This window comes from Mobula hypostoma, chromosome 6 (genome assembly GCF_963921235.1).
Source record: "Mobula hypostoma chromosome 6, sMobHyp1.1, whole genome shotgun sequence".
Taxonomy (NCBI): Eukaryota; Metazoa; Chordata; class Chondrichthyes; order Myliobatiformes; family Myliobatidae; genus Mobula; species Mobula hypostoma.
The window spans coordinates 66,284,295-66,310,924 of NC_086102.1; the positions used below are offsets into that span (position 1 = coordinate 66,284,295).

Below are 26,630 nucleotides of genomic sequence, written 5' to 3' on the forward strand. Positions count from 1 at the left end.
TGAATGGCTTCTAGTAAAAGCTGATTTTCTTTCTCTTTTCCCTTTTTATTTGTCCTATTTTTGTACTTCCCAATCAAATTAGCACGTATCTAGAAAGGGCAGTCTCTCTATTCACAGTGCAAAACAAAGATTTATCCCAAAGGTACTTGCTTAATCATCTTCATTCTGCACCCCATGGTTCCAAAGAAACACTTTTTCCGTCTACTTTATCTGTACCTTTTGTAGTCAAATCTCTTTTCAACCTGCCCACTTGCAATGGTAACAACCTAAATTTCCCCACTCCATCAATTTAACTAAAGTTCTTTATTGCAGGAACCATCCAGTAAATCGCTCTGCACCCTTTCACAGGCCTTCACACTATTCTGAAAGTGCAGTAACCAGAATTGGAGTCAAAACTTCAGTTATGATCCAAATTGAGTTTTATACAGAGATATGACTTTCCTGCTCTTTAATGTTGTGCCCCCATTTATAAAGCTCAGGCTCTCATATGCTTTATTAACTTCTTTTGCATACGACCCAGCCACCTTCCACAATTTACCCATGTCTACGGACTGATAGATAACACTATTCCTATGTTGAATTTCATCTGACACATCTTCATGCACTTCATCAGCTTTACCAAATTAATTATCATCCTCCTCATGATTCACCATGCTTCTAAGTTCAAAGTCAACTGCAGCAATAGCGCCTTGTACATCCAAGATATTAATATACAAGAAGCCTTTTATCTTGATGACAGATCTGTTATGACAACCCACCTCCCATAACTGGGCCTCATCAAAAAACACTTTATCACATAAGTTAAACATGATTTCCCTTTAATAAATATATTGTGGCTTTCTTTAATCATTCAGCATTTGCACAAGTGACTGCCGATTCTCTCCTCGATAATCTCTAAAATTTTACCCACAAATGATGTTAAACTAACCCGTCTGCAATTGCTGGATTTGTATAAACATTATATTCACAAGTGTGGAATGTTTGTAGTTTACTAATTTTGAGATATCATCTGGAGATTGTGGCTAATAACTCCAAAATTTCCATCCTTTCTTCCATAAGCAACCCAAGATGTATCCCATTTGCACTGAGTGAATCCAGCAGTATTTTCTACCTTGTTTAAACCAGCCACACTCAAATGAATTGAATTGACTTTATTACTTAAATCCTTCATGTACATGAAGAGTAAAAATCTTTACATTACATCTGTCTAAATGTGCAATTTGCAATTATAATAATTTATAATAAATATTATGTACAACAGGATGGTAAATATAACATAGAAATACAGTTGTATAAGCATGAATTAATCAGTCTGATGGCCTGGTGGAAGAAGCTGTCCCAGAGCCTGTTGGTCCTGATTTTTATGCTGCGGTACCATTTCCCAGATGGTGGCAGCTGGAACAGTTGATGGTTGGGGTGACTCGGGACCCCAATGATCTTTCAGGCCCTTTTTACACACCTGCCTTTGTAAATATCCTGAATAATGGGAAGTTCACATCTACAGATGCGCTGGGCTGTCCGCACCACTCTCTGCAGAGTCCTGCGATTAAGGGAGGTACAGTTCCCATACCAGGCAGTGATACAGCCAGTCAGGATGCTCTCAATTGTGCCCCTATAGAAAGATCTTAGAATTTGGGGGGGGGGCCATACCAAACTTCCTCAACCATCTGAGGTGAAAGAGGCACTACTGTGCCTTTTTCACCACGCAGTCAGGATGTACAGACCACGTGAGATCCTCGGTGATGTGGATGTCAAGGAACTTAAAGCTGTTCACCCTCTCAACCCCAGATCCATTGATGTCTATAGGGGTTAGCCTGTCTCCATTCCTCCTGTAGTCCACAACCAACTCCTTTGTTTTTGCAACATTGAGGGAGAGAAGTAGAGGGGGCTTAGTACACAGCCATGAGAGGCACCTGTGTTGACAGTCAGGGGGCAGAGGTGAGGTTTCCCCCTTCTACTACCTGTCAGCAATCTGACAGGAAACCCAGAATCCAGCTACACAAGGCAGGGTAAAGGCCGAGGTCTCTGAGCTTCTTGTCAAGCCTGGAAGGTATTATGGAATTGAATGCTGAACTGTAGCCCAAGAGCAGCATTCTCACATAAGCATCCCTCTTCTCCACATGTTTAAGGAAGGTGTGTAGAGCAGTGGCTATTGCGTCATCTGTCAGTCGATTGTGTCGGTAGGCAAATTGTAGGGTGTCCAGTTTGGGTGTTTGTATGCTGAAGATGTAGTCCATGACCAGCCTCTCAAAGCATTTGCTTATTATTGAGGTGAGTGCGACAGGACACCAGTTGTTCAGACATGCTACCTTGGTCTTTTTAGGTATAGAAACAATGGTGGATGCTTTGAAGCAGGAGGACACTCTACATTGGGAGAGGGAGAGATTAAAAATGTCTGTAAGCACGCCTGTTGTGCCATGCAGATCCTGAGTACTCGCCCTGCGACGCCATCCGGTCCTGTGGCCTTGCGACTTCCACCCATTGGAAACACCTGCGTACTTCAGCTTCAGAGATGACTAAACTGCTGGTCGCATCATCTGCAGGTCTCCTCAGGGGCTCAGTATTGGTGACATCGAATCGAGCGTAAAAAAAATTTTGCTCATCTGGGAGAGAGGCATCGATGTTGGAAACTCCACTGCGTTTAGCTTTGAAGTCTGTGATGGTGTGCAGACTTTGCCATAAGCTGCGTGTGCTGTTGGTGGATAGTTGAGTCTGAATCTTCTCTCTGTATTGTTGTTTCGCTGCTTTGATGACTTTGCACAGATTGTAGCTGCATTTCTCACATCTTCATTTTAGTCCCTGATCAGCACAAACTTTTGTTTTTATTCAATATTTCAGTTCACGTGTTTGGCAAAGGTATATAGATCCCATTTCCAAGTTTACAGTATGAGTTTCTTTTAAATCATTTATCCTTTTTGCTTCCTTTGCTTCAATTTTTACTTTCTATATTCATCCTGGTTTTTACTCGTGTTAATAAGTTGACTCCTAACACATGGCCTTTCTTTCTGCTTTATTTTAAACACAAAATACTCTGCAGATGCCGGGGTCAAAGCAACACTCACAACACGCTGGAGGAACTCAGCAGGTTGGGCAGCATCCGTGGAAACGATCAGTCAACGTTTCGGCCACAGATGCTGCCCGACCTGCTGAGTTCCTCCAGCGTGTTGTGAGTGTTGCTGCTTTATTTTGTTCTTCTTCATGGAAATATAAATAGACTCTAATAAAACCAACTTCTCCTTCAGTGAAATACCAACTTTGATTCCAATTTTCTATAATCATCCCTTTAAACAGGCCTGCCCTAAGTAAATATTGTTACCGAGGAGTGAGCCTTACTCTATTCCACTGCAATGCTAAATCTCATCTTACTATGACCACCGCTAATTCAATTTTCCACCTTATTCACCAGAAACAAGTTTGACATTCTTCCTTACTCATTCACCTGATTTTTCCGTTCCCTAGCTTTCTTTAAAAGCTTAGTACATGGCAGTGATTCCCAATGGGGTTGCTCCCCGCCAAGGGGGCGGTTGCATGTCCTAAGTGGGCATTATGGGAAATAGAAGTCATCAGGGGGCATTCAAGATTCTTGGGGGGGGGAGAAGTGGGGTGGTAAGCAGCACCCCAACTTGAAGCACAAGACCTGATTGACCATGTTAACTCACTGCCATTGTCAACATCCAAAAGGCCTTCCCAGTTTGTCTTAATTTTATATTTCAGTTTAGCCCCGTTAATGATGGATAAGTAAGCATGACACGATCTCTATGATTCTGAAGGGGGTGAAGCCTTGAATTCTGCTGAGAACCAGAAACTACAGGAGGTGCATCAATACAATGTTACATAGCTGGAGCATAGATTTATTCCGTTCCCATCAGATCAGTGACGCCCCATGTGTCTTATTCGTAATACTATACTGTCTAATGAAGCCATGAAACCATCAAGATTTCAGGAACACTTCCATAAAATACACCCTGAAAAGGCTATTTATGGTATTATCCAGTTCCATAAGATGAAAGAAGCAATTGAAAAGCATTGCACACTCAAGTCATTTGCCAAGAAAGCTAAAAATGACCTTGATAGTGGTCTCATTGCTTCTTATAACATTTCCAAAATGATAGCAATGTGTGGAAAATCTCAGACAACTGGTGAAAGATTAATATTGCCTGCTGTATCAGAAGTGCTCACCATTGTTCTCAAAACAGATACCAGTATTTTAAAATCAATTCCTTTGAGTAATAACTCTACAGCTCATCGTAGTGATGAGTGAAGGCATTGAGTATCGACTATGCACAGAGCTACAAAAAACTGAATTTGAATACAAATGGATGAGTCAACTGTGCAAGACAAGGCATTGCTAATGGCATATATATGGTTTATCAAAAATGGAGAAGTTTATGAAGAGCTTCTCTTTTGTGAAAAGAAAAAACAAGTATCGGCGGAGAATCAATCTACGATGAGCTCAAAATATTTATTGAGGGTAAAAGTATTCCGATTAGGAAGAAGATTTCTTATGCTACAGATGGAGCAACATTTATGACAGGTCATCAGGCTGGTTTAGTGGCATTTATAAAAAAAAGAGATTCCAAGTCTGTTTGTAATCCATTGTGTAATTCATCATCAATATCTCGCAGCCAAAACCTCAGCCAGTGACTTATTTCAATCATAACTCTTGTGATATCTGCTGTCAACAAAATTAAAGCTCATCCATTAAATAGCAGAATATTTCGCCAGTTATGCCAGGAAAATGATGAAGAGTTTGAATGCCTGTTTCTTCACACTGAAGTGCTTTGGCTGTCAAATAGCTGCTGCTTAAAACACTTCTTTGACCTTTCTGACACGTGGTTGAATTTTTGCTCAGTCGACAAGAGCTTCGGAAACAAAATTTAACTTCTACATGGAGATGTACCATACCTAGCCAATCTGTATGACAATATGAACACTCTAATTATGAAAATGTAGGGCGAGCATTTGAATTTAATTCAGACAAAATGTGCAGTGTTTACTTTCATCAGAAAATTGGAAATATATAAGCACCACATTGGGACAAGAATGTTCTCACAGTTACCCTACATGGAAAGTATGGCACTCTCTTTCACAGACAGTGACTTGCAAAAGTACTGTTTACACCCACAGTAACTGAAGAAGGATTTTCAGAATCAATTCAAAGATTTGAATGATCTGGAAATTCCAGAATGGGTAATTAACCCATTTCTTTACAAGGTGGAAGAACAGGAGGAGAGCTTCCAAGAAGAAATTATCGAAATTCAGAATGATGAAGCAGCAAAAATTCTTTTCAAAAACGTCGGTTTTGGTAGTATGTGGCTACACTGTCATACGAAGTTTTCTGGTCTTTGGAAAAGAGCCAGTCTGCCCTTCATTGCATTTTTATCCTCCTACCTTTTTCAAAGCGGTTTCAGTGCAGTGAACCACATACTAAAAAAAATCCCAGAAAACACTTGAACATTGTCATGCATGGGGACCTAAGGCTTTTCCTGTCACAACTTGAACCAGGTATTTCAACACGTGCTAAAAAGATCACATTGATATCAAAGCTGCTGTAGAGCACACCAGTACTGTGTAAGTTTAAAGACAAATAAAAATTTAAAGCAGAAATCATGTTTCTCATTTTAGCATATGGCAGACATGTTTATACACTATGGGGACACCGGAAAGTATATTGTGCCTAAGAGTGGCATTGGAAAGTATGAAGGTGCTATGGGGGGGGGGGGGCATTGGGCTAAATAAGGTTGGGAAACACTGGTGATTGGAAATATTTACTACCGAACCTGTTCTTTACAAGCAAATAAACAGTCAGTGACCACTTTATAAGATATACCTATACACTTGCCATTAATCCAAATAACTAATCAGCCAGTCATGTGGCAGCAACTCAATGCATAAAAGCATGCAGGCATGGTCAAGAGGTTCAGTTGTTATTCAGACCAAACATCAGAATAGGGAAGAAATGTGATCTAAGTGACTTTGACCATGCAATGATTGTTGGTGTCAGACGGGGTGGTTTCAACATCCCAGAAATTGCTTATCTCCTGGAATTATCATGCACAGTCTTTAGAGTTTACAGAGAATACTGCGAAGAAGTGAATGAGCTACAGCAGCAAAAGACCATAACCATACACTCAGTGGCCAATTTATTAGGTACAAGTAATACCTAATATAGTGGCTATTGAACGTATATCCTTTCCCTCTCAACAACCTGTGTTCGATGGAATTAGATACTACTGAAACAGTATATGTTATATAATAGTTCCAAATTATAAAAATTATTGTCCAAATGCAGTTTGCATCTTGAGAAATGGTGAAATAGGAGCTTAGAGAGATGTCCAAACTCATCTCTGACCAAGTTTTTTAGGCAAATTACGGAATTATATTAATTAATTAAAGCTGGACCTCAAATCAATGAATTGATAATATCTGATTAATTCAGGAGTTCTGTTCATCACAATGTTAAAAGCTGCAAAGAGGAGTTCCAGTCTTAATCAGGATGATTCAATAAATTAATTCCAATTTTATTGTAGCAAATTTTGGAATCTTTGCAACAGCATGCACATAATCTGTGTCTATTGATAGGCTGTAATTATTCAATCAATTGAGCAATTATCACTATATGCAGCACTGCTGTAGTGAAACTCCATTAGCTGCTGTAAAGTATTTCCACAGGGATAGTAACATGAATCATTATTGTTTTAGCTGCTGTATCAGCAGGGTGCTCTCCCTCACAAGCCTAAGTGCGCCCGATCTTCTTTTTTAATTTCCACTAACTTCAATGAAAGCAATGAGTGGCAAATTGCCACATGAAGTGTACTCTAGAAACTTACAGAATTCGCTAACCTTAAATAGCTCTAGTATTTTCTGAAAGCTGCAATACTGTTGAGAACATCCAAATAACCATTTTCAAATACACAATAGGTTCCTTTCAAATGTTTTTTAACTTTAAAGGGATAACTTCTGTCAGTTCAATTATCTCCCTTTCACCATTCAGGCTGAAATTTGTTGAATCTGCACCCGATTCTACACAGGATCCTCTGATGCTCTGGTCATCAGAACCAGATTTATTGCCATTGACACGTATCATGAAATTTGTTGTTTTGCAGTACATACAATAAGTTACAACTTGAAGAAATAAGTAGTGCAAAAAGAAAGCAAAATAGGTCGTATTCATGGACAGTTCAGAAATCATGGACAGTGGAGAGGAAGAAGCTGTTCCTAAAGTTTTGAGTGTCTATCTTCGGGCTCTTCTCTGATGATAGCAATGAGAAAAGGGCATGTCCTGGATTGAGAGGGTCCTTAATGATAGATGCCAACTTCTCCTTGATGGAGGGGAGACGAGTGCTCTTGATGGAGCTGGCTGAGTTTACAATCCTCTGCAGGTTTTTCTGATGCTGTGCATTTTTACCTCTATTCCAGATGGGGATGCAGCCAGTCAGAATGGGGAAATTTACCAGTCTTCAGTGACATACTAAATCTCCTCAAACTCTTCGTGAAATATAACCACCAGTGTGTCTTCTTCATCTGTTGGGATCAGGATCGATCTTCACACATATTGACATCCAGGAACTTGAAACTGCTCACTCTTTCCACTGCTGGCCCCTTGATGAGGACTGCTGTATGTTGTCCCAACTTCCCCTTCCTGGTCCACAATCAATTCCTTTTTCTTACTGAGGTTAAGTGAAGATTATATCGTACATGACCTCAGACTTTGGTGCAGAATTAGGCCATTTGAACTCCAACATTCAAACATTTCTGTTTTATTTTCCCTCTCAATCTCATTCCCTTGCCTTCCCCCTGTAACCTTTGACATGCTAACCAATCAAAAACCTTTCATATCTGCTTTAAGTCCGTCCAATGTCCTGGCCTCCACGGCAACCCGTGACAATGTGTTCCACAAATTCACCATCCTCTTGATAAAGAAATTCATTCTCATCTCTTGTTCTAGAGCGACGTCCTTCTAATCTGAGGCTGTGCTCTCTGGTCCTAGGTTCCCCTAATACTGAAAATATCTTCTCCATGTCCACTCTAGAGTTTGCCTTTCAACATTTGATAATGTATAGCACTCTGCAAATTTTTGCCTGCAAAAAGAGATGTTCAGAATTACTCACCAGCAGAAGATTAAGCCATTCTTCGGCCCGTGATGTGACTGCTATCCAATTACAGTTCAACAGACTGAGTTTATCATCAACAACATTGTTACTCTTGCCCAACATGGCCTTCAGACTCTCACCAGTCTCTGTGATGCTGTTCAGCAGTAGCCGCCGCTTCTCTATATCTTTCTGTGTACCCTATAAAACAAGAAGATCATGTTAATGTAGAATAAGGAACCAATGAAGATTTTTAAAAAGGACATTAAAGTAATGATGATCAGAAACATCCTGATCAGCTATATTCCACCTCCCCCCACAATACACCTTTTATATTGTTGGATATGAAAGTTCTCCTTCTCATCGAAAACAAAAGAGCAATGGAGACCCTCCTGCGGCACGTTGCATCTTTCTATTGACACAAGCTTGATATTCTTGATTAAGACATTTGGTTGATGGTGCTGCTGCCAAGCCTTTCTTGGTGATGGAGTAGGAGTACAGGATACACTAAGCATGGGAGAGTTCTTCCAAGAACATGAATGAGCACTGATCAACCACCTGGTAGGTGATCACTTTGGAAAGATTTTCTTGCCAACATTTGATCTGATACCTTGAGATTATGTATTGTGCAATCAATTCCGAGTACCCCTATGGCTCCTATCCCCTCCAGTCTGTGTACACTGTTAGGCCCCCTTTGGTAGGTCAGGACCTATCTTGTATTTGTGCTGGAAGAATTTCACATCAACTGCCACGTGTTCTTTGCACAGTACCATGCTGAGCTATTGTTTGACAAATACCCAGGACTGCTATCCTCGTCTGTAGACTGATCCCGAACATGGTATATGTTGTGAGGAACTTCAGCAATAACATGCAGAGCTGAGGTGATTTCTCTTTGAGTTACAGCCATCTTCCTTGGTGCTGCTTTTTCAGTCTAGTCAGTGGACATGATCCCCATTGACTTTAATCTCCAGAGTAAATCATGAAACACCACAGCCATCGATGATGGTTTGAGTAACATTCAAACTGACATTGTTTCAAAGATGCTGGTAGATCTGCTCTGAAAGATTTTGTAGAATAATTAGAGTATTTAACATGTTAAGGAATGGATATACACTCAGTGGCCACTTTATGAGGTTCCTCCTGAGAGGCCACTGAGTGTATTCCCATGGACTTCTGTTGCTGCAGCCCATCCACTTTGATGTTCTGAGTTGCACATATAGAGATGCCCCTCTGCACACCACCAATGTAATTTGAGTTACTGCTGCCTTCCTGTCAGCTTGAACCAGTCTGGTCATTGTCCTCTGACCTTTCTCATTAAAAAGGTGTTTTCACCCACAGAACTGCTGATCACTGAATATATTTTGCTTTTTGCACCATTCTACGTAAACTCTGGAGACTTTCGCTTGTGAAAATCAGCAGTTTCTGAGATACTCAAACTACCTTCTCTGGTACCAACAATCATTATACAGTCAAAGTTACTTAGATCACATTTCTTTCCCATTCTGATGTTTACTGATCTCTTGACTATGTCTGGATGCTTTTGTGCACTGAGTTGCTGCCGCATGATTGGCTGATTAGACATTTGGATTAATGAGCAGATGTTCACTGTTCAAAGTAAATTTTATTATCGAAGTACATACATGTCACCTTACACAACCCTGAGATTCATTTTCCTGTGGACATAATCAACAAATTTATTGAATAGTAACTATAACAGGATCAATGAAAGATCAACAAACTGTGTAAATGTAAATAAATAGCAATACATACTAAGAACATGAAATAACCAGATGAACAGTCCTTAAAGTGAGATCATTGGCTGTGAAAATATCTCAATGGATGGGCAAGTGAGTGTAGTTATCCCCTTTGTTCAAGAGCCTGATGGTTGTGGGTTAGTAACTGTTCTTGGACCTGGTGGTTCGAATCCTGAGGCTCTTGAACCTTCTACCTGATGGCAGCAGTGAGAACAGGGGACGTCTTGAGTGGTTGAGGATCTCTGATGATGCATGCTACTTTCCAATGACAGCATTTCACGTAGATGTGCTCAATCACTGGGAGGGCTTCACCTGTGATGCACTGGGCTGAATCCAATACCTTTTGTCGGATTTTCCATTCAAAGACATCGGTGGTTCCGTACCAGACTATGATGCAGCCAGTCCATATACTCTCCACTACACATCTATAGAAGTCTGTCAAAGTTTTAGATGTCATGCTGAATTTCCGTAGGTTCTGAGGGAAACAGAAACACTATCGTGCTTTCTTCACAATTGCACTTAAGTGCTGAGTCCAAGACAGGTCCTCTGAAACAGTAACACACTGGAACTTAAAGTTGCTAAAGTTGCCTCTCCATCTCTGATCCTCTGATGAGGACTGGCTCACGGACCTCTGGTATCCCTCTTCTAAAGTCTACAGTCAGTTCCTTGGTCTTGCAGACAATTGAGTGAGAGGTTGTTGTTATGACACCACTCAGCCAAATTTTCACTCTTCCTCCTGTATGCAGAATCATCACCATCTTTGATTCGGCTCACAACATTGTAGAGGTGTACAGGTGTACCCAATAAAGTGGCCACTGCGTATAAATTGTTTTGGCTTCAGACAACATATGGCTATATTTGGATAGACAGCATTTATTTGCGAGAAGTTAAATTGGGCTGAAATCACCAACCCTCCTCGCAGTTTCAGTTTCTCATCTACACCATGGAGACAATTCATAGAGACTGATTAACCTGCTGATGCACGTCCTTAAGATGTGGTTGGAAACTCGATGGCAAGGAGAAATTGCAGAAGCTCACAGAGAGCACCCATGGTAACGACTGAATTCAGGTCTCTGGTGACGTGAAGGAGCAGCCCTACACAGCTTGACACACTGTGCTGCCCACCCAGTGTCAATTCGAAGAAAAAGTTATCAGATTAAAGCACACGTTGAATATCCATAGCAAAAATCATTATGTCAGACAATAGGAAGAATGTGATGGAAGAGGAGGAGATTGTGAGGATGTTGGTTTGAAATCTATAATTATGAGAAAAGACTAACTTTGGAACTTTGAAAGGATGCTGTGGAAAACAGTAATTGGAGACTGGAACAACTGAAACCTTGAGCTGATTTACATGGTACAGGGATGAGACTTTGAAGAACCAAGAACAGAGAGCTGGAATGTGGGATTATGTGACACAACTATATTTTTGACCAGCACACATACATTGAGCTCTATCCCATACTGTGAACTTGTATGACTCAATGGAAAACGCAGCTTTGATCAAAGTGGTAGATGTGAACAAAAATCAGAATCAAATTCACTCAGACCTTAAGTCATAAGACATGAAAGAAAATTACTTCCATTCTGGCTGAGAAAAAAGATGCCACATTGTTCCACATATGAATTAACATGCATTTTGTTGTATTAAAAAAAAACTTTCACATTTCCTCATAGTAAGTTTGAAGAGTTCAAGTTCTTTTGTCACAAAGTCTGTCATTTTCAGTCATCTGCCTCAACCATTTTGGCCCTTTCTCACCAAGCTGAATTTCTGCTTCTCCTCTGGCTCCATTCCTTGAATTTTGATCAATCACAGATTTCTCAGTTTCCTTTCAAGCTTTCCAAAGCTTACCTTGTCCATCAGACATACCTCCTATTCACTTGAGCCATGAAGCATCCAAATTTCCTTCCTCGCCGTTTATTTATGCCAACTGACTTTCTTCTCAGAAACAGAACCCTTTTCTGAAAATCTGCCAACATTAATTCTCTCTATAAACCAATTATTTGTTTCTGTCCAATCCTTCACAAGTTGCACCCTTGTAGACTGTCTGATCTTTACTAACATTAATGAACACATAAGATACTGCACAAAAATTCTTCCCATAAAACTTCTAACCCTGCCACAAACCAAAATACTTTTCATCTATGGCACTGGTAACTTGCTACATCAGAAATTGAAGGCCCCCTTTCTCATCCTTCAACTTCCTCCAGCTGTTGACATGATTGACCGGTCCAACCTCAACTTTTGCCCATAATCATACAACTGAATGAGACCCTAGTTGCTTGGCACCCTCTTAACTGTCGAGGCATACCAAGGAATTATCTTGTCTTCCCCTTACTACAGAACCACGTCCAATGCTCTCTAAGTATCTATCCGTGACACTCACCCACTTCTCACTCATTTACCATTTCTCAACAACATCACCCTGTATAACAGAGGCAGATTTAATCATTCATGCTATCGCCCAACTCCACTGTACCACTCTCCCTCAATCCCTTCTCCGCCACTAGGATTTGCTTGACCATCAGCAGTCATGAAGCAGAACGTTCCTCCATCTAAACTTCAGGAAGACTCTGTTGACAGTGCACAGACTGCTCCATTCCATTCTCACATCAGGAAATCTAACTCTTCTCCCCAGCCGCACCCCCCCCCAAGGGAATGTATGTAATTGCATCAGACTGTTCACTACATTGGTCCTATGGTGGCCACAAAATCAAACAACCAGGCAATCAAAAGGGTTACTCAATCGCCTTTGTAATATTGCAGCGCAATCCGTGCCATTCTATCTCCTTTATTCCAAGCAGTATGAATGTGAGATCACCTAATGTTCTGATATCAGAGTGCTAAATTGCTCCAAACATTACTAAATTTTCACCCACTGTTGCTGAGCCACAAAGGTATCAATTTATGCTGGGACCTGATTTCAAAATTCTCATTCTCGGCTACAGCCTTATCATTACCCAGATCTCTCATTTTCTGTAATCCCACAATACGCCACATGTACATGCTTTTCCAAATTCTTGCTCTGGCAGGAATTCCATTCTTCAAACTTTCTACAGATCTTTCCTCATTTAATACCTCGCTGTTCAGCTGATCATGTGGTCAAATACCCCAACCCAGTTTGTGGGGTTGTTCATTTTATACATTATTTAGTAATACCTTCATGTTTTACTGGATATTTTATAAGAATCTTGTTTTTTATGATTTATCATTCAAGGATATTGACTCTAGATACCTAGCAAAATGAAGATACATTAAACATCTTTCAATAACCCTGAAAGGGAAATACTTCAAAAATTTATACGAATATAAAAATTGAAACGTTAATCAGACTATAAAGACAAAGGAGCAGAATTAGGTCATTGACCCATCGAGTCTGCTCTGCCATTTCATCATGGCAAATACATTTCCCTCTCAATGTCATTTTTCTGCCTGTACCCCAAAATCTTTCCCACCCTGACTAAAAATCTATCAACTCCCAGCTTAAATACACCTAGTGACCTGGACTCCACAGCAACTTATGGCAATGAATTTCACAGATTCACCACCCTCTAGCTAAAGAAATTCCTCCTCATCACAGTTCTAAAATGGACAGCCCTCCATTCCGAAGCTGTGGCTTCTTGTCCAAACTTGCCCACCATAGAAAACATCCTCTCCACATCCACTCTATCTCACACTTTCAACATTTGATAGGTTTCACTGAGATCCCCTACATTCTTCTAAATTCCAGCAAGTGAAGTCCCAGAGCCATCAATCGTTCCTCATACGATAAACCTTTCATTCCCGGAATAACTCTCATGAACCTCCTCTGAATCCTCTCCAATGTCAGCAGGTCCTCTCTTAAATAAGGGGCCCAAACTTCTCACAGTACTACAGGTGAGGCCTCACCATAGCCTTACAAAAGCCTCAGTATTACATCCTTGTTTTAGATTCTGGTCCTCTCAAAATGAATGCTAACAATATATTTGTCTTCCTCACCACCTACCCAACCTGCAAATCAACCCTGAGGGAATCCTGCACGAGGACTCCCAAGTCTCTCTGCACATCTGATTTTTGAATTTTCTTCCCCTTTATAAAATAGTCTATTCTTTTATTCCTTCTACCAAAACGCATGACCATACACTTCCCGACACTGTATTCCATTATTCCATTTCTTACTTCTTTGCCCATTCTCCTAATCTGTCCCCAAGTATTATCAGTGACATATGACGTGAAATTTGTTAATGTTATGGCAGCAATGAAACAGATGATAAATAAATATAGAGAAAAAACTGTAACTGCATTAAGTATATATATATGTCTTTTAAATTGTCAGGGTAGAGTAAGCAGTGCAAAAAAAAAATAAAAAGGTCATGAGGTAGTGGAAATCAAGTGGCAGAGGGGAAGAAGCTGTTCCTGAATTGCTGAATGTTTGCCTTCAAGCTTCTGTACCTCCTTCCTGATGGTAACAATAAGAAGACGGCATGTCTTGGGTAGTGGAAGTCCTTAATGATGGATGCTACCTTCCTAAGGCACCACTCCTTAAAGATGTCTTGGATACTAGGGATACTCATACGCTTCTGCAACCTCCCTGCTTCCTCAAAACTACCTGTGCCTCCAACTATCTTCGTATCATTGGCAAACTTGGTCACAAAGCTATCAATTCCTTCATCCAAATCACGGATAAATAATGTAAAAGAAGCAGTCCCAACACAGACCCCTGTGGAACACTACTGGTCACCAGCAGCCAATCAGAAAAGGTTCCCTTTACTCCCATGCTTTGCCTCCCACCAATCAGCCTCTGCTCTATCCATGCTGGTATCTTTCCTGAAATACCATGGGCTCATAACTTGTTAAGCAGCCTCACACGTGGCACCTTGTCAAAGGCTTTCTGAAAATCCAAGTACACAACTTCCACCAATTCTCCTTTGTCTATCCTGCTTGTTATTTTCTCAAAGAATTTTAACAAATTTGGCATGCAAGATTTTCCCTTTAGGAAACCTTATTGACTATAGCCTATTTTATCACGTGCCTCCAAGTACCCCGAAACCACATCCTTAACAACTGACTCCAATATTTTCCCAACCACTGAAGTCAGACTATAATTTCCTTTCATCTGCCTTTCTCCTTGGTTGGATTGACATTTATAATTTTCCAGTTGTCTGGAAAGATTATTTACAATGCCTTCAGAATCTCTTCAGGTACTTCATTCAGAATCTTGGGGTGCAGTCCATCTAGTCCAGGTGACTTACCTAGCTTCAGACTTTTCAGTTTCCCAAGCATCTTCTCCTTAGTAATAGCAACTACACTCATCTCTGCTCCCTGATACCCTTGAACTTCCACCATACTGCTTGTGTCTTCCACAGTGAACACTGATGCAAATTGCTAATTCAGTTCATCTGCTATTTCCTTGTCCCACATTAATATCTCTCCAGCATAATTTTCCAGTGGTCCAGTATTTACTCTTGCCTGTCTTACTCTTCATATATCTGAAAAAAAAAACAACTTTTGGTATCCTCTTTGATATGGTTGGCTAGCTTAACTTCATATTTCATCTTTTTGTCCCTTGTGGTTTTTCAGTGGCCTTCTGTGGGTTTTTAAAATTTCTTGTAACTTCCCACTAATTTTTACTCTACCTTATGCCCTCTCTTTTGCTTTATGTTGGCTTTGACTTTCCCTCGTCAAACACAATTGTGTCATCCTGCTATTAGAATACTACTTCTTTGGGATGTGTCTATCCTGCACCTTCGGAAATGCTTCCATAAACTCCAGCCATTGCTGACCTGCTGTCATACCTGCTAATGTCCCTTGCCAATCAACTTTGGCCAGTTCTTCTCTCTTGCCTCTGTAATTTTCCTTACTCTTCTGTAATATTGATACCCCTGACCTTAGTTTCCCCCACTCAAATTGCAGAATGAATTTTATCAAACTATGATCTCTGCCTCCAGTGGGTTCCTTTACCTTAAGCTCCCTAATCAAAACTGGTTCATTATACAACACCAAAACAGAATAGCTGATCCCCCAGTGTGCTCAACCACAACCACAAGCTGCTCTAAAAAGCCATCTTGTATTGTAGGCATTCAATAAATTCTCTATCTTGGGCTTCAGCACCAACCTGATTTTCCCAATCTACCTGAATATCAAAAACCCCAAAGACTACTGTAACATTGCTCTTTAACAAACCTTCTCTAATTCCCATTGTAATTTGTAGCCCATATCCTGTATTTAACTCCCATCAGGGCCTTTTTACCCTTTCAGTTTCTTAATCTACCCACAAGGATTCTACACCTTCTGACCCTATGCCACCTCTTTCGAAGGATTTTATTTTATTTTTAACTAGCAGAGTCACACAATCCTCTCTGCCTACCTGCCTGTCCTTTTGATACAATGTGTATCATTGGATGTTAAGCTCCCAATATAATCTTCTTTTAGCCATGACTCAGTGATGCCTACAACGTCATACTTGCCAATCTCTAACTGCAGTACAAAATACCTACTTATTTTGTATACTGCGCGTAGTCAAATATAAAACCTTCAATCTTGCATCCAACACCCTTTTCAATCTTGTCTTCCTTTTACACTTAATCTCATTCCACTGACATCAATGTTGCCCTGTCATCTGCCTGTCCTTCCTGACAGTCTCACTACACACTGCCCCTGCTTGTAAACAAACAGCCCTCTCACTCTGGTTCCCATGCCCCTGACAAATTAGTTTAAACCCTCCCCAACAACTCTAGTAAACTTGCCCACAAGGAGATTGGCCCCCTCAGGTTCAGACCCTATAGACTTCAAAGCAGCAAGGTTGCTGTAAGAGTGGAGCAGTCTAGCTCTCACTGTTGGATGATGAGATGCATTATTACTGGCCAATGTACAAGCTACCAGAAGGAGTCTACACTACTTGAGTTTGACTTAAAGGGGTGCATCAAGGCTGCAGCAGGCTCCTGTATTCATGCAAAATAATATTTTTTTTAGAAATATTTGGTGACATCCCAACTTGAGAAACAGTGTGTTCCCAGAATTCAAAGCTGCACAATGTTCTTGGTGGAAAGGTGCAGAGTGATGAAATATCTGATGTCTACCTGAGCCAGGAAGCCTTCCAAACAGATCTACAGTAACAGAAGTAGATAGTCACAAAGCTGAATGCCAGTGTCCAACTCCAATGAGGCAAGAAGTTCAGTGAACTTACTCACACAATTATGGTCAGTGAAAATCTTTACAAAAACCTTTTCCAACAAAAGTTGCCGCGAGCACTACTCAGTTAATCACATACACTCATTAATCCAAACAAAAAAAATTGTGCATCAAAAGCAAACAAGCAAATGCTTCACCTTACCCTCATACCCTGACAATTCCTGCAAGCAATATTTCACAGTTACCACAACCGGGATAGCTTTTTAACCATGATAGCAAATGGACTGAGACCCTTCAATTTCTTTCTTGAAGGTTAAGTAATACATGACTGAATCCTCATTCTATATCCCTGCTCTCATCTTGTACATCTGCCTCACCCTGCATTCTTTTGATTTACAAGCTACAATTTACAGAACCACTGTCCCTTCTCCAAAGGAAATAACTTAAAACTGCAACTTGGCTAGGTGTAGAAGCAAGAAGATTATTTTGATGACTGGACAATCACTTAGTTGAATACCTATAACTCTCCAGCTCAGGTGATGACACTGGACCATAATTGAGAATATTGCAACACAGTGAGACTCAACTCATGCTGGGCATGAAGCTAAGCTCCAGCAAGAATGCAGCACCTTGCTGGAAGGTGACATTGCAAACACAATTTGCTGCCAAGAAACTTTTTAGAAGACTTCAATGAAGCAGGTTTCAGGTGGTGGCTAAGGGTGCAGAAAAGGAAGTCTTGATATTTTGGGAAGCCTTGCCAGAAAACCTGTGTGCAATGTTCAGGAACATTGCAGAGACTGGCATCAAGTTTGCCCAAATGAGTGTCACCAGTGGACACCTTACTACTCTATCCCCGTGTGTCACTAGTTTCAGGGAGCTATGCACTTGTACCCCAGGGTGCCTTTGTACAGTAATGCTCCTCAGATCCTTGCCATGTATTCTAAATATCCTAACAGAATTTCACTTCCCAAAAAAAGTAAACTCACAATTGTCTGGATTAAAACTTATCTGCCATTGTGCTGCTTAACTTTCCATCTGACATTTGTCATGCTGTATCCCTAGACAGCCTCAGAACATAGAACAGTTCAGAATTGGCAGAAAAAACAGAAACACCTCCTTTTCCATTGGAGAGAGAGAATCTGCGGTATGTTGAATGCCGGATGAAACGTGAAGCCTTTGGGGGTAACTGCAAGTCTGCATCTTTGCTATTGCTTTGCTCACGCTGGGTGCTCAGTGGTGGTACTGATGCTTGCTTTTTTTTTGCTGGTGGAGGGAGGGGGGATTGTTGTTCGCTGCCACTTACATGTGGGAGGGAGGGGAGCTGGGGGGGACTTTGGGGTTCTTATGTTTATCTGTCGTTCATTCTTTGGGCACTTCTCTGTTTTTGTGGATGTTGGTGAAGGAAAAGCGTTTCTGGATGTATATTGTATAAATTTCTCTGGCATTACATTGGACCTTTGAACCTTTCACCCCCACAATGTTGTATCAACCTTGAATCTGCTTTGCCATCCACCACTTCACCAGTTTGTATGTCATTTACAGACTTACTGATCAGGCCAGCTATGTTCTCATTCCATGTAATTACATATATCATAAACAACAAACATTTCAGCACCAATTCCTGCTGTACACCACTTGTTACTTAAATTTAATCAAAGCACAAAGATAGATGATTGCACTTGTTGAAGGCAAATCAATTCAGCTCATTTACAGTGCATCAAGTTTCTGCAGTGCCCAAAGCCCAACATCTTCAATAATTTCATCACTGAACTTCCTTCTACCAAAGCTGTTTGCTGGTGATTAGGCAATTCCAAACAACATTCAGTTTTTGGTTTATATATTTTATTTATTTAAAAATAGAGCATGGAACAGGCACTTAAGGCCCAACGAGCTGCACCACCCAGCAAACCACTTTTTAACCCCAGCCTAATCACAGGACAATTTGCAATGACCATTAACCTGCTAACTGGTATGTATTTGGGCTGTGGGAAGAGACCAAAGCATCTGAAGCAAACCCACGTGGTCACGGGGAAAATATACAAACTCCTTGCAGACGGTGCTAGAATTGAATCCTGAAATCTGAATGCCCCAAGCAGTAATAGCGTGGCACTGACCATCATTTGACAAATAATATTTGTGCTGCACAAGAGTGAGACAATGGCCAGATCCAAGATAAGGTCTCACCATATCCCAAGGCATTAAAATAGTTAATTCAAACATGTGCAAAACCCATTCCTGAGAGATTGGGAACTGATAATTGGGTGGAATTAGAGCATGAAGTTTTGCATATCACTTATATTATCCCGCTTAGAACTTTCTCATGTATTCCAGAAAGCTCAACCTGTTTCATTTGATATGCATTGAAATTATTAACTCATGCACATTTTCTTATTGCTGAAGTTTTTATCCTGTTGCAATGATTTTCTTTCATATGTTCCATCACAAAGACCACACAATGTCTGATTGCCCGCACAGACCCTGCTTGTACTGACAACAAAATTCACTCAAATGTCCATCAGACCATCTGCAGTTACCTGGAGACAGAGTAACAAATATCAATGAGCCAACCTCTTTTGAAAATTTCAGATCTCCTCTATTCTTTGGAGATGGTTGGCATTCAAAACGAAAATTTATTGCCCTGGAATACCTCAGTGGATTATTCTTTCAACCACAATGTGGAATATTTGCATAGTAATGAGATTATTAGTACTTTATACTGCCAATTTATATAACAGTTTTCTTTTATATTACAGTTGCATTAAAATTTAATTAAAACTTGAACCAACTGGCCAGGCAACTGTCAAAATATATGGCAAGTAGCCATCTTTTGATGCTTCACCATTAATGAGAATGGCAATATTATTCTTCTGCCGGAGCAAAAGCAGAACTCACTTAAGATTTTATTGTCTCTTTGAAAGTTATAATGCCACCTTGTCAACATCTCAGCATGTTCTTCCTCTGTATCATAATAATCCCTGACCCATCAGAAAGTTCCAAACCTCGCGTACCAAAGAGTTCCTATTTATAACTACAGAACTCTTTTGTTCTGCTTTTGGAGAACACATTGGTTACTTTATTCTTGAATGAAGCTACTTTGACAATCTCAAATGAGTGCAAAAGACACCATGGAAAAGGTGGCAATTGAAACATCTAGTTAAAGAATGGCAACACTGTATCAGTAAAACACTGAAACCTCTGCTACAGCAATAGTGTACTATGGCACTATCACCCTGAGTCTGGTAATAGAGACTTGCCCTCCAGAATAAGTTTTGCATCTGGCTCAGCTATTTTAATGATGTAAAAAAGAATGTTATCTGCTCGGCATTATAGAGAACCTTTCAGGTATGCTCTGTTCACCAAGAGAGGAGCAAATTGGTGCATCACTTCCTAGTTCATCTACTCCCTCCTGTAAGCATTGTGTGCAAAGTTGTTGCCAACTTTTCATTAATACACAGTTTGGATTTTATTTGGACCAAGCCACTCCTGACCTGATCAGAACCTGGTCCAAATGTTGATCAAAGAGATGAACTTCATAGATAATGTAAAAGTGACTACACTTAACACGAGGGCAACACTTTACTGACTGTGGCATCAAGGAGAAATGATTGACTATGTCTATTGTTCATATGAGAAAGCACTCCGCAGAAGAAGCAAGAGAGTAGCAGTTGTTAGAGGTCAACAATTTCAGCCCCAGGTCATCATCATTTGCAGGCTTTCATCAGGCTGTGTCCTCAGCCTAACCACCTTCAGCTGATTCATCAATGACCTTCCTGGAGATGCTCGCTGATGACTAAACAGGCAGAGTTATCAGTCATTCCATACCTACTGAGTTGTGATGATTCTATTCAGAACTCAGCAAATGAAACAGCCCAAGACATAGGAGCAGAATTAGGCCATTTGGCCCATCGAGTCTTTTACGCCTTTCAATCATGGCTGATCCTTTTTCTCCACTCCTCAATCTCACTCCCTGGCCTTCTCGCCGTAACCTTTGATGCTGTGACCAATCAAGAACCTATTGCGCTCTGCCTTAAATACATCCAGCAACCTGGCCTCCACAGCTGCCTGTGGTAATAAATTCCACAAATTCACTCTGGCTAAAGAAATTTCTCTGCATCTCTGTCTTAAATGGGTGCCCCTCCATCCTGAGGTTATGTCCTCTTGTCCTAGACTACCCCACCGTGAGAAACATCTTTTCCACATCTACTCTGTCTAGGCCTTTCAACATTCGATATGTTTCAATGAGATCCCTCCTCATCCTTCTAAATTCCAGTGAATACAAATGCAGAGCTATCAAACGTTCCTCATATGATGACCCTTTCACTCCTGGAATCATCTTTGTGAACCGGGTGAGAGAGCACAAGTCCGGGTATTTTTAGCGTTTTTAAGGGGTACAGGGGTTTTTTATAGAATATGATGAATAAACAGGAATAGGTTACTAGGATGGTCAAAGATGGGAGGGTGAAGTGTAGGTTTGTGTGTGTGTGTGTGTGTGTGTATATGTGTGTGTGTGTGTGTGTGTGTGTGTGTGTGTGTGTGTGTGAGAGAGAGAGAGAGAGAGAGATTGGGTGAAGGGATTTAGAATGTATGTCTAGTGCACATTCTGGAGCAGTGGGTGGCGGTAATGCACCATTAAGCTGGATGCCAACTGCCGTAAAACAAGATACAGACAGATCTTTGTGAACCTCCTGTGAACCCTCTCCAATGCCAGCACATCTTTTCTTAGATGAGGAGCCCAATACTCAAGGTGAGGCTCTTATATTTTAGACCTCTTGAAATGAATGCTAACATTGCATTTGCCTTCCTCACCACTGACATTACCTGCAAGTTAACCTTTAGGGTGTTCTGCACAAGGACTCCCAAGACCCTTTGCATCTCAGATTTTTTGGATTTTTCTTCCTGTTTAGAAAATAGTCTGCACATTTATTTCTACAACCAAAGCACATGATCATGCATTTTCCAACATTGTATTTAATTTGCCATTCTCCTAATCTGTCTAAGTCCTTCTACAGCTTACCTATTTCCTCAACACTACCTGCCTCTCCACCAATCTTCGTACCATCTGCAAACTTGGCAACAAAGCCATCTATTCCATCATCTGAACCATTGATATACAGCATAAGAAAAAGTGGTCCCAACACAAACCCCTGCTGAACACCACTAGTCACTGGCAGCCAAACAGAAAAGGATCTTTTTATTCCCACTCGCTGCTTCCTACCAATCCGCCAATGCTCTAACCATGCCAGTAACTTTCCTGTAATACCATGGGCTCTAACTTGGTAAGCAGCCTCATGTGTGGCACTTTGTCAAAGGCCTTCTGAAAGTTCAAATATACAACATCCACTGCATTGCTTTTATCTATCCTACTTATAATCTTCTCAAAGAATTCCAAAAAGTTTGTCAGGCAACAGTTTCCCTTAAGGAAACCACGCTGACTTTGTCCTAAATGTCCTGTGTCACCATGTACTCCAAACTTTATCCTTAACAATTGACTCCAACATCTTCTCAATCAGAGGTCAGGCTAACTGGTCTATAATTTCCTTTCTGCTGCCTTCCTCCTTTCTTAAAGAATGAAGTGACACTTGTAATTTTCCAGTCCTCTGGCATCATGTCAGAGACGAATGACTTTCTAAAGATCATTATTAAGGCCTCCACAATCTCTACTGCTACCTCTTTCAGAACCTTAGGGTGCAGTTCATCTGGTCTGGGTGACTTATGTACCCTTAGGTCTTTCAGCTTTTTGAGCACCTTCTCCCTTGTAATGGTAACTGCACTTACTTCTCTTCCCTCACACCCTTCAACATCTGGCACACTGCTAATGTCTTCCACAATGTAGACTGATGCAAAATACTCATTTAGTTCATCTGCCATCTCCTTGTCCCCGGCTGTTATTTCTCTGGCCTCATTTTCTAGCAGTCCTATATCCACTGTCATCTCTCTTTTATTTTTTACATACTTGAAAAAGAGCTTTTACTATCCTTTTTGATATTGCTTGCTAGTTTGCTTTCATATTTCATCTTTCCCTCCTAATGATTCTTTTAGTTGCTCTCTGTAGGGTTTTAAAAGCTTCCCAGTCCTCCATCCTCCCACTAATTTTTGCTTTGCCGTATGCCTTCTCTTTTACTTTTACATTAGCTTTGAGTTCCCTTGTCAGTTGCAGTTGTACTGTTTTGCCCTTTGAGTATTTCCTTGTTTTTGGAATACATCTATCCTGCACCTTCCTCATTTTTCCCAGAAACTCACACCATTGCTGCTCTGGGGTCATCCCTGCCAGCATCGCCTTCCGATTTACTTTGGCCAACTCCTTTCTCATACCACTGTACTCAAATACTGCTACATCAGACTTTATTTTCTCCCTATCAAATTTCAAGTTGAACTCAATCATATTATGATCACTGCCTTAAGCTCCCTTATCACCTCCAGTATATTACATAACACATAATAGCAGATCTCTCAGTAGGCCCAACAACAAACTGCTCTAAAAAGCCAGCTTGTAGGGATTCAACAAACTCAGTCTCTTCAGTTAAACTACCAACCTGATTTTCCCAATATATCTGAATGTTGAAATCTCCCATGACTATCATAACATTGCCCCTTTGACTCACTTTTCTCTTTCCTGTTGTAATCTGTGGTTCACATCCCAGCTACTGTTGGGGGGCCTGTATCTAACTACCATCAGTTTCCTTTTACCCTTGCAGTTTCTTAATTCAAAGCAAATAGTATTTGGCAAACTGGATTTCATTCAGCACAAGCTGATAATTGACTTCTGACACTTGCACCACACGGTGACAAACACTTACTGTCTGTAATGTGGAATCGTCTGATCACTAACTCAATTGCTCTATCACATTACTATCACTGAGAAAGTCACTATGCCACCATCACTATTAACCAGAAGCTTACATTAATTAGCTGTGTAGATGCTATAAATTGGGTATTCAATAGGAATTGACTCACTTCTTTACATCTCAATCCCCTTCCATCATTTAGAAAGCACAAAGTCAGAAGTATGAGTGAATATGCTTCACCTCCCTAATTGAGTGTAGCTCCCAAAGCTACTTAAGAAGTTTGAAACCATCCAGAAGCAAACAGCCTCTTTGAATCTCACTCCCTCAAGCATACTGGATATTCCTTTCTTCTCTTACCGCTGAAGAGTGGCTGCAGTATGCATCATTTACAAAAGACAATGCAAATACTCACCTGGACATAGACAACATCTCTCAAACCCACAATGTCAATCATCAAGCAAGGCAAAAGCAGCTGCATTTATCCCTCCCAGATGTCTACCATCCTTTGAATAGAAGTATATCATTGACCCTTCATTGCCACTGAACAAAATCAGAACCAGAATCAGGTTTATTATCACCGGCATGTGACATGAAACTTGTTTACTTAGCAATACATCATATAGAAGAAAGAAAAAAATAAAAATAATAATAAATCAATTACAGTATATGTATATTGAATAGATTTTAAAAAGTGCAAAAAAAAACCAGTAATACCATATATTTAAAAAAAGTGAGGTAGTGTCCAAGGGTTCAACGTCCGTTTAGGAATCAGATGGCAGAGGGGAAGAAGCTGTTCCTGAGTCGCTAACTGTATGCCTTCAAGCATCTGTACCTCCTGCCTTATAGGAACAGTGAGAAAAAGGCATGCCCTGGGTGCTGGAGGTCCTTAATAATGGAAACTGCCTTTCTGAGACACCGCTCCCTGAAGATGTCCTGGGTACTTTGTAGGCTAGTGCCCAAGATGGAACTGAATAGATTTACAACCTTTTGCAGCTTCTTTTGCAGTGGGAGCACCCTCACCTTCAGGGCCACATGTGTGAAAGCCGCAGCACCTCATCACCTTCTCTAAAGGAGTTTAAATGGACTTTCTCAGCAAACTCCGATCACCCTCAAAAACAATAAATAAATACACTCAAACGGGATTATCTTGATCAGACAAAGAAGATCATTTTTGCTCTGTCAAGTGCAACAGCAAGACATAAACATTTTGTTTAAGAGTAATTGAATACACTTCATCAGCATAAATTTTTTTTTATCATGTGGATATTGTCCTTTGACAACAAATGAACTCAACCCCAATGTGCTTAAGCAGTAATTATGGTGCAGTAAAGGGTTTTAGTTGTCATTGGGAATGGAGAGAGAGAGAACTCAAAGAACACACCATGCATTCTCTCCAAACTAATTACATTTTCTCTCTCTCCTAAAATAACAAATTTCTATTTGGAATAACATCTTCAACCATCCCCTCTTCCAAGCTATTTATTTTACAAGCCTAACTGACAGGAAGATCCAAATTTGCAAACAGAGGAAGCAAAACAAAAATCTTCTGCTTTTTAAGAAAGGTGCTGAGAAAAATTATTCTTGTGTCAGCCAAGTGAATTGGAGGCACAACATCCATATGATTCACATTTTAGTTTCCGCTCTCTGCTCTCAGTAAAAACCCTCTCTAGATTACTTCTGCAATTTTATGTCTTTTTATTCTTTTATTTACAACACTGAGTTCACAGCTACTAGCAACACACATCAAAGTTGCTGGTGAACGCAGCAGGCCAAGCAGCATCTGTAGGAAGAGGTGCAGTCGACGTTTCAGGCCGAGACCCTTCGTCAGAGTCCTGACGAAACGTCGACTGCACCTCTTCCTACAGATGCTGCTTGGCCTGCTGCATTCACCAGCAACTTTGATGTGTGTTGCTTGAATTTCCAGTATCTGCAGAATTTCTGTTGTTTTCACAGCTACTAACTGGCTTTGAATTCGTAGTTCTGTTGTTTTCAGACCTGTGCAGATTTACTGGGGTACTTCAATAACAATCCTTCCACCATTCACTGCTATCCTTCCACCAGTCCAAGAATGTAATATTGGTTGAACCTGAATCATACTGACCCTAGATGTGTGCTGCTCATTGGAGACGGCCGTCTCACCGTTACCCATGCATTGCTGATTCACTTGGCTGTTACCCAGAGATGGCTAACGAGCCGTAGTCGTTACGAGCCACTGTGAGTGGGTTACCCTTAATTGTGGCATGAAAACTATGAAGATCCACTTTGTCATGAACTAGAAATCATCAGCCATCATTCACTAGCTTCTAAGATAAGTGCCAAAATATAAGCCTGTGAAACAGTAGACAGCTTTCAAGTCTGCGGTGTCACAGATGAGTGACCATAACCTACTGGATAACTAAAAAGCTTTCAAATTTGCTGAAATATACCTGGTAATTTCTGTGCTACAAGCAACTGTGTTCTTTGATAATGAGATAGAGTAAGTAGTGCAGCTAAAAGAACTGCTGCCTCTAAATCTTGTGTGATGTCTGCTTGAAGCTTTGCACGTTCTCCTTGTAACAATGGATTTCCTCTAATGATGCGGTTGGTAGGCAAAATGGTCACAGCAAAGAGTGCAGGTGAATGGTAGAATCTGGGGAGTGGCTATGACAAAGTAGTGAGATTAAAAAAAGGTTTTTAAGATAGTACAGTAAATGGGTGTTCATGATCAGTAGGATGAAGAGCCTATTTCCATAATTCTATGACTTGAGAGCATTTCAAGGTGCTAACTCATTTTCAAGGCACAGAAATGCATCCATCTTGCCATATAAAGTATGGCAGAAGACACTGAGTGCCTGGATTGTAGCATTACTGGGCAGAGAGATTACCTTCAGTGGAGGCAAAAATGAGCACT

At 40.6% G+C, this 26,630-nt stretch overlaps 1 protein-coding gene across 9 annotated transcripts in view; it reads right to left on the reverse strand.

Moving 5' to 3' along the window:
- The window catches only part of dmd (dystrophin), a 1,998,855-nt gene that overhangs the window by 1,030,643 nt on the left and 941,582 nt on the right, over nt 1–26,630 (reverse strand). For all 9 annotated transcript variants that reach the window (XM_063050913.1, XM_063050911.1, XM_063050907.1 and 6 more), the window contains exon 34: nt 8,112–8,291. In XM_063050913.1, coding sequence (XP_062906983.1) covers nt 8,112–8,291 — 180 coding nt within the window. The remainder of the gene's footprint in view (nt 1–8,111; nt 8,292–26,630) is intronic.